The 9,871-nt window shown below is 28.6% G+C and overlaps 1 protein-coding gene across 1 annotated transcript; it reads right to left on the bottom strand.

The window, feature by feature from the left end:
* Window positions 1–6,640: 6,640 nt before the first annotated feature.
* On the bottom strand, window positions 6,641–7,706 carry LOC126669542 (ethylene-response factor C3-like). Its single transcript, XM_050363032.1, has one exon. The coding sequence runs from the start codon at window positions 7,474–7,476 to the stop codon at window positions 6,790–6,792; it is 687 nt and encodes a 228-aa protein (XP_050218989.1). The 5' UTR covers window positions 7,477–7,706; the 3' UTR covers window positions 6,641–6,789.
* Window positions 7,707–9,871: the final 2,165 nt, after the last annotated feature.

The raw sequence follows: 9,871 nt of genomic DNA, 5'->3' as shown, positions 1-9,871 counted from the left end.
CTTATTTAATACTGAGATAATTATACAACATAACGGTTGTGCCACATTATTCGTGCAACAAGTCAATGAGGCGTTAGCCTTGTGCTAATATTTAATGATAAAAAAAATTAAAAATTCTCTATCGCAAATGTTCCTTAATTATAGAAGAAACTTTCAAGTGATCGAGTTTCTCCTAGTTATAGGTTTCTTCTTTTTATACTTATTTTTCCTATTTCTCGTCCTAAACTCCAATGGATCTTCGGAACCTAGTGTCCATTTTTTATTCTATATTGATTTGTTGTAAAAAGTACGTGATAAAATTGTTGCATTATAAACACTTTTAATATTGATCAGCCAGGTAAAATAAGTCCAATGCAATGCCATGCATGAGAAGATCTCAATATAACTTGTTGGATGTTAGCGCGCGGTGCCTTCTCTCAATTTTAAAGATAACAAGATCTAGCTATGACAGATAGAAGGAGTTTATCTTTTTTCTCAATTTCGAACGTAAGGGATGTGATCTTCAACTTTTAGCCGCATATCAATGGTTGTTAACTTGTTTATTTTTAGGTCTAATGTTTTAAAAAATTCCGATCTTTTATCCCCTTTTTAATCCTACACTGACGTTGAAAATCAGTCAATTTTACTCTATTTTGCATTTTTTTCATATCAATTGTACCCTAAAACATAAAATTGACCTTTTTTATTTGGCAAAAATTTAAAAAAATTATCTATTTTGCATTAAATTAATTTTTTATATTAAATTTACCATTTTTGAAGAATTTTTTTAAAACTTTTGTCAAATAAATAAAAGCCAATTTTATATTTCAGGGTACAATTGAAATGAAAAAATGCAAAATAGGGTAAAATTGACAAATTATCAACGTCAGGGTAGGATTGAAAAAGGGATGAAAGGTCGGGGTTTTTTAAGGCATTAAGCCTTATTTTTATGATCTTTGAATAGATTACTCTGTTTATTGGAGATTTGTGTTTTTTTAGTGTTTTTATTGGAAATGCAGTTGTGTGCAGATTTCTGAATCGTTCAAGCTTTTTTATCGTTTGTTCAAATTTTAGATTCAAATTTTTAAAAATTCACAATTTTTTTGTATGTATATTAGCAGCAGAATAATAGATAAATAGAAATTATGAAAATTGGCGTCAGAGATTCTCAATACTTCAATTCATCATGTTTAATTACACTTGTAAAATTTGTATCTTTAAATTTCTATTGTTGTTTCGTTTATATATGTAGATTGATTATAGCGTTTCAGTTTGTTTTTTATTTTTTTATAATTTTAATATACGATGTACTTTGACGATTTAGATTATCTATTTTTTTTATATAAAATCTGTCTTTAATAAAAACACATAATCTTTAGGAGATCAGAAAATATTAATTTTAAAAAATATTTATAAAAGAAGAGTAACCATAAGCAAAGCACCTTCCTTATGGTGTAAAAAGCCCAGATGAGAACCATAAGATGCTGGGCTTAGTACTACACTTTGGACATGTTTGACAGCACCATTTTGAAATATCTAAATCCATTTTGAAGTTCTTAAATTATACAAATTTTAATTATCTTCATCTTTAATTTTATATTTTTCGGTGTTTAAATCTTTATCTTTTGGTCAATTGCATCCTTCTAAGGGATTAGAGAATGACACACTTGCTGGAAAATTTATATTAATTATCATTAATTTTTTCAAAATTTAAAAACTTAACAAAATTAATACATAATTAATTTAATTAAAAAAAATTCAGATTTTTTTTTCCAAAAAAAGAGCCCGACTACTCCTTCAAATCTGCTCCTGGAGGAGGAGCAGCTCCTCCTCCATGGAAGGAAGGAGCCGCTGCTCCTTCCTTTCATGAAGGAAGGAGCAGCTGCTCCTTTCTTGAAGGAAAGAGCTGCATAGAAGGAAGGAGCAGCTGCTCCTTTCTTGAAGGAAAGAGTTGCGTGCTCATGGAAGGAAAGAGCAGCGGCTCCTTCCTTCCATGGAAAGAAGAAGCACAAAAACTAAAAAATTATTTTTTTTTAAATATTTAATGACGGGTTTTTAAATTGAAGAAGTATTATGGTAGATCAGATTTTTTTTATAAATAATTTAATTTTTTAAATAATGATTAGGATTTATTTAAATATTTTAAAAGTTAAAAGATCTATTTGTATTTTTTCAAATAAGAGAAAAGATGATATAATTCTTCTATTTGTTGTTATTAATATTTTTATCCATAAATTATTCAAATTATCAATTGTACCCTTAATGGGGGTAGAGTTGAAAATGAAAAACCCGAAATAGGGTATAATTGAAGATTTTCCTACGTCGGGATATAAACGAAAAAAAAGTTCAAGATGGGGTGTTTTTAAGTAATTAGACTTTTTAGAAAATCCATCTTTCAGTATAATGTTTTAAATATGTTTCAAGTGCTTCATTAAAACTGCAATATATTTTCTAATTGAGATAACTTATCTTATTGTTATACTTAGAATCCTAGAAGCAATCAAAATATGAAAGTTAAAATAATAAAATAATTATTTCTGACCAAGTTCAGTTAACCATATAGGATTGAAAATGATACATCTTATCTATTAAACAAAAATCATATGATTATAAGACTTTGTTTGACAAAATTAACATTGACCAGACCTTTAATCTTGAATCCATTTAAAAAAAAAATTAAAAATCACGTAATAATTAAAATTATTGCTATAATTTATATGGTGACATTATTGTTATTCATTTTAATTTTTGTAGACTGGATTTAGTTAGAGCTTAACTATACTACTTTGGCCAAGTCCCGGAAAAATACTAAATTTTTGCAACATTTTTCAGTTATGGCCAAGACTTTTAAAATTATTAGAAGTAACCGGTTTTTGCATATTACATTTCTTTCATAGCCCATTTTAAACCGGTTTAGAGCTCGATTTGCTATCCGTAATTGTTTTTTGTTTATTTAATTAATTTTTAAATTCTTATTTAGAGAGTCCATATTTGACATGATCTAAAACTGATTTTTTTAGTTGTTTAAAATTATGCTACACGATTTTTGACTAAGTATTTTAGCATGTTTTGTTTATCACACCCACCATCTCTAGCACATTTGATTTTAAGTTGCCAAAATATTTTTTATCCTTTGTTTAAACTTTGAAAGCTGGATTAGTTTAGATATGTTTTTGATCGTATCAAATATTAAACAAAATGATGCTCCTGCTTCTAATATTATATAATGAAGAGCTTGTTGTATTCTGGAGAATACACTAATTTTAGTAAAATATTCTTAAGGCAGTGACATTCACGCCTTATGCTCTTTTATTTCGATACATTGAGCTACGAACAACAATCGAATTAAGAAATTTAGCTATAACTGACATAATACGCTAAGATATGGTATGATTAACACATCATGCAAAATTTTGATATTTTATTGTGATTAAACTTTTTTGAATGTTGTTTTATTATTTTTTGTTGTTTTATTATATTATACTATATATTATATATTTATAATTTTAATTAAATATATATTTTATAGTTTGTAATTTATTTATTTTTAAATCATAAATCGTATCATATTTTTATAATGAATAATTTCAGGTAAAATATGAACTGAGTCTAATATTTTTAAATCTCTTTTTCTGTTTTCAATTTTATTAGGACTCATTATTTCAAAAATGGTTTTTTTCTTCTAAAACTAAGAACTTTGTTTCCTTTGTATCTTTTTGAATTCAACATGTGCGTATTGATTCTTCAAACTTTATTACTAATAAGAATTGTTTCTAGTAAAGTTCCCTGCCCATACAGTGAAATTTGTAAAGTTTGGCACATAGATATAAATTTACTATAAGTAAATTTAACTGAACCAAAAGACAAAATTAATACTTTCTGATCCCATTTTTTTTAAAAAAAACTATGCATGTCTTTTTCTTTTTTTATGGATGTCTCATTTACTTTATTTATATTTTTAATAATACTTTAGATTAAAACTATTCTTTATTATATTTTTAAATAAAATATTATTAATTAAAATATGATTTATCAGAAAATTATTAATTAAAATAAATAAACGATAATGTAAATCTATATTTTTAAAATATTTAACAAAAAATAATATTTCAAAAATGATTAAAGAGGAATAGTCTTTTAAGTTTCAAATTAAAAAGCGGTTGGCTTCAATTTACCTGTCAAATTCAAAGTCTATAATGCTAAAGAAATACAGTTAAAAGATTTTGTATAAAAAAGTATTATTCTGGTATAGAGTAGTAACCTATGTTTGATTTATAATATGGCTAAGAAATCATTAGTTGTTCTATATGGAATGACAATTTGTTTATTTTGATTTATGAAATGGTAAATGTTTTTATAATTATTGTTTTATAATTTTGTGGAATATGTATTTTTTTTCAAAAACCAAGACATAATTATTTTATTCATTTAAAATTACATTTTTATTCTACGTGTATTAATTTCTTTTCATAAATCAAATCTATTCTTAAGGTTAATTGTAAATAAATATGTAATGTTCAGTGTGTATAATAATTTAATCACTAAGCAGACCTCGACTAAACTGTACCGCATGTGACAATCCAATTTACGACTACGGGACATTGATCAAAGGTGGCGTTTAGCCTCCTATATTTGCTTGTGAGATAGACTTGCCTGTCTGATCATCATTTTTGAGACCAATCGCGTAATTTATTAAATTAAGCAAATTAATCACTAACCTTTGTAATTTTTGCAATTCAATTTATTCAAAAAGTAGGTGGTAAAATTCTACTGATGTGGCACGCTGAAATACTTCTGAAACGGTAATTTTTACTGTACATAACACCGCCAATTGGTCTGATGCATTAAATTGTAAAAATACAAAGATTAGTAATTAATTTGTTAAAATTTCAAAGACATTATTAAAGCGCCAAAGGTTAAGCATTTTTGTATAGTTAACCTTAGATTATATTGCTTCATCATACTTGAAAAATGTAGTTTATTTCATTAAAAATCACTACTTTCTTCTTCTACTTCTTTTAATTTCACAAGGTAGAGTACTACCAAGCCACTACATAAGAAAGAGGAAAAAAGCACAGTAAAAGTTATGACTATAGTGTTTGAAAGATATTGCAGGGCAAAAGGGATGCTTAAATAAATAGCAAAAATTTATAAATAATCATCATTGATCATAAAAATAAATTTTAAAATATCACTTCTAAAGTTTGATGTATGTATATTTTTATTTATTATAGCGTATGCAAAAAAATTATTTTTGTATCAATAATAACTATAAATAAAACATGTGACATTAACTGATCTTTCATTCCACTCATAAGGGACCAAATATATACAAGCTCGGAAGAAAAATACTCAACTAATCATGGTTTTAAGGCTATTAATCAATCATGGCGTCTGTTTAACCCTTTTTATCACAGAATCTCCTAAAAAGAACATCACTAACTCCTTTAAATTTTACCTGATGGGTCAATAAACCTCTTTACCCAAAACCGTCCAAACCTTAAAAACGACCAAAATACTCCTAAAATTAATTAAAAAATTAAATAACCCAATCTAAAATCACCCATCCAACCAAATCAAACATAAACCATTCATTCATTCAAATCAAACCTAAACCACCAATTCATCCAACTAAAACAAACCATTCAACCGGAAACCACCGGCGCTACCTTTTTCTGGCCGCCGCCATACATCCATTGCAGTCTCAATTGCTGAAAAAAATTTCCGACCAAAAATTAAATTAAAAATAAATAAAATAATCTTTTTTAAAAAAATTCATCAATGATGAACTGTCTGCGGTTTGTTCATCGTTGATTAATAGACCACCATGGGTCTGTTCATCAATGATGAACAACCCATGGTTTGGGCCTTCGTCATTAATAAATAGAAGGGTTCATCAACGATGAACCTAGGTCTGCTCATGGCGTTGATTAACAGACCTAGGTTCATCATTGATGAACTCATGAGAAGACGGACATATTCATCTTGTTCGTCTTTTCCGATTAAAAAATTAAAAAATTAAAAAAATATTTTGAAAATTAAATAATTATTTATTTAATTATTTAAATTGTAAAAGAATCATTTTAATTTTTGGACGATTTTTTTTCCGGCGGTGGATGGGGGTGGTGGCCTGAAAAATATGGCGGCAGTGGGTGGGGATTTTCGATTTGACTCATATAGATTTAATTTGGTTGGATGGATTGTTTATGTTTAATTTGGTTGGATTGAATTAGTTTGAATTTTTATTGATTTTAGGGGTATTTTGGTAATTTTTAGGGTTGGGACGGTTTGTTGGGGCGGTTTTGGGGTAAAAAGGGTTTAGTGGCCCATAAGGTAAAACCTAGTGGGTTTAGTGATGTTTTTTTAGGGAGTTTTGTGACTGGGGGGGGGGGGGGACTAAACTCAGGTGTCATGGTTGATTAATTAAATGATCAATTTGATTAAAAAACTGACTGATTCAATTAAAATAAAAAGATTAAATTATTTTGTCTCTTTAATTGAACTAATCAAATAAATTGAATTAAACAAAACGGATTAAAAGGGAACTAGTCGATTTAAACGCTTAATTTGGTTAATTTGGCTAAATCGATAAAACAATAACGATTAAATAATAAAAAAATAGTTTGTTAATTCAGTTAATCAAATATTTAAAACACTTAACTGAAAACTTAATCAATTTCTTTTTATCAATCTATACTTCAAAACCGAATCAATTTATACATAAGCATGAGATTTGCCGCCAAATCGACACTGCTAAATCCTACCATATATGGATGAAAAAAGAAAACCCACAAATGATTACTAATCAATTTAATTAATTGACCAACAATTAGCATTCTGATTATGATCAGAGGACGTAATTAAAAGCTGTTCCAAATAATCAGCACCTAAATCTTCCAAAACCACAACATTATTATTATTATTATTATTATTTTCTTTCTTATTCCTGCTCATCATTTTTCTTCTCATCGAATGTTTTCTTTTCAGAGCAACCACCGGCGAACACCCATCTTCTTCGTCACCGTCACCATTACTATACTCAATATCTTTAAGCGACTCTTCAACTTTCTCCACCGGAAAATTAAGAATCGCGCCGGAGCCTCTCATGGAAAACGCCGCTTGATCATACGCCATTGCGGCTGCTTCTGCACTGTCGAATGTCCCTAACCATACTCTGACTCCATGCCGTGTTGAATCTCGTATCTCCGCCGCGAATTTCCCCCACGGCCGCCTCCTTACGCCTCTGTATGACTTTTGTTTCTTGGAATTTTGTCTAGTTTCTGAGCTGATTTCTTCTTGTTTGATTGAGTAGTTTAATTTCATTGATGTTTCTTGAGTAGCAGTGGCCTCTGTGATGAGTTCATAGAGAAGCATTTCCTCTGAATCATTTTCGTTGAAGGGTAAGGAATTTTGGTTGCTGTAAAAGGATTCCGGCGACCCGAATGAAGATTCCGATGAGAAATCTGAATTTGGGGAGTCAAAGTTGAAGGGATTCATGTGAAGTTCTGGTTTGGATTCGAAGTTTTTTTTGGTTCTGTTTTATGTTTCAGAGTAAGGTTTTTGAAGGTGGCTGTCCCGTTATATATAGGCAGCAAGAAGTTTCACTGACAGTATTTGACGGGTAATTGATATCTGGAGCACCAAAACTTTTTTTTCTTTCAATTTTAATTTATTTCTTTTTTTGTTACTAATTTTTTATTTGATTTCACTGAGAAAGATATTTGGTCAACAAAACAAAAAAGTGATATAAATTAAGTCTAGTAACCAAAATAATTCATTATTGTTCAAATAAAATTAAAGTTTAGTTATAAAAAAATATAGTTATCAAATTATTACAATTTGAAAAGTCTAGGTACTTTTGGAATCAATTATCCATATTTGACAGTAAAAAGAAAAGTGAGTTAAATTACAGTGACAGGATGGATGGGGTATAAACAAAATAGGATAACAGTCGAAGAAAGTGGTACGGCATTTTATGGGAAAAGTTCATTTTCCCCATGATGTTAATGCCGAAGTATGAATAAATTTTTGATGACAAATTTATTTAAAATGTGTTTTCAAATTTTTAAAAACAACTTAGTTATGTCCTTTCATACAGTGTTATCTCTCTATTTCAGAAGGGCATAAACTGTCCATTTAAAAACTTTAAAGATATATTTAAGACAAATATGTCACAGCGAGTATATTTATTTCTCTGATAAACTTTTGAGGCATATTCAAATATATTTTTAATAATATTTAAAATTTTAAGTAAAGATAATATATTTATATTATTCATTTAAAATAAGTAAAATTTTTAATTTTTAAATAATTTTAAAAAGTATACTTTTAAATTTTAAATAATTTTTATAACACAAATAATAATAAATATTTTACATAAAAAAATTAATTGCAATTTTATATACTTCTAAAATAATTAATACTTGCAAGAAAATCACTATTAATTATTTAGAGTGAAAAAAAATTATAAACTAAAAAGTATTAATTTTTTTAGTAAGTAAAAATATTTTTATTCTAAACTTACACTCCATAATATAAATATACCATAATTCTAAATTACAAACTCTAATCCTCAAATTCATGAGCCTAAAAACTATTATAAACCCTAATATCTAAAGTCACCAAGTCTAAATTCCAAACTCTAAATTTTAAATTCTAAAATCTAAACCTTAAATCGTAGGCGATAGAAAAACAAATTACAATGAACATTAGAATGTATAATATAACTGATGTTATATTATATAAATTGTTAAATAAAAAATTATAATTTAATTACGTAATTACATAGTGATGAATCATCAAATGAAACTGATCTGCTGAGGCCTGCAAACACCAGCAAACAGAGGTCAGATGGAACTTCCGGTGGGGTCACCGGATGTTAGCTCCGACGCTCAAGTAAGATTTCTGTGAGAGGAAGAAGAAGAAGAGAAAAGAGTTAGATTTTTTAGAGAATAAAAGAAGTTACCTAGGGTTTGCTCTTAAACCCCTTTTTATAGTTAGGGTTTAGGAGCAAACCTTGCCTTGCTGGCAGGCTGTCCTTCACGTGGTCCCTGAATTCAGTTATGCTTATGTGAAGAATATCCCCCGTATGGAGCGCAGTTTGTTGGGTGTGTCAGGTTGAGGGAACATTTCTCACGCACCTGTCAGAGGATCTTCTGTGATCCCAAGATCTGGTACACGTGAGTGTGCTTTGGCTAGATCTTGGAGCTCGAACAAAGCTTGGAGCCCGGATTGCCGGAGCCGAACTCACATGCTTCCAGTTCCAGAGTTTGAGCGTATCTCGAAGCTCGGGTTGTCAATATCGGGCTTTCATGCCTCCAGTCTGGAAGCTCGGACAGGATCTTCGATCCGATCTTGTTAGAAGCACGCGTCTCGGATGATGCTCGAATGTTCATTGATCTGGTGACCCCCCAGGTCGCGCGGTCTATGATATAGGAAATGGTCGGATATCGACGCCAGGTCGGTAAAATGCTTGACTTAGCGATGTTCGTTCTTGGCGAGGTTGCTTCGCCCCTACTAAATGTACTACGTTATCACATAGTGAAAATTATTATATAAAATAAATCTAAATAATGAGATTAAGTTATTTGAGCTTTTTTCAGCCTTTACTTATATATATTTAGAAATAAATTTATTTTCATCCTAAATTATTAATAGTTATATTATTTGATAATAAAAGATATTATATATAATGAATTTCTTGTGATAATCAAGCATTATAAATTTTATAAAAGTACAAATTAATTATATTGATAAAAATATTAATTATTATTTGTGCCGTATAAATTTATTAAAAAATTTAAATTATAGTTTTTACAATTATTTTCATGAAAAATTATATATTCTACTTATATTATATGAAGTAAAATAAGTGTATTATTTTTATATCAAA

The sequence above is a fragment of the Mercurialis annua genome, linkage group LG2, assembly GCF_937616625.2.
Source record: "Mercurialis annua linkage group LG2, ddMerAnnu1.2, whole genome shotgun sequence".
In the NCBI taxonomy this organism is placed as follows: domain Eukaryota; kingdom Viridiplantae; phylum Streptophyta; class Magnoliopsida; order Malpighiales; family Euphorbiaceae; genus Mercurialis; species Mercurialis annua.
Note: the sequence above shows the minus strand (reverse complement) of the source record. Positions and strands in the feature narration are given on the sequence as shown.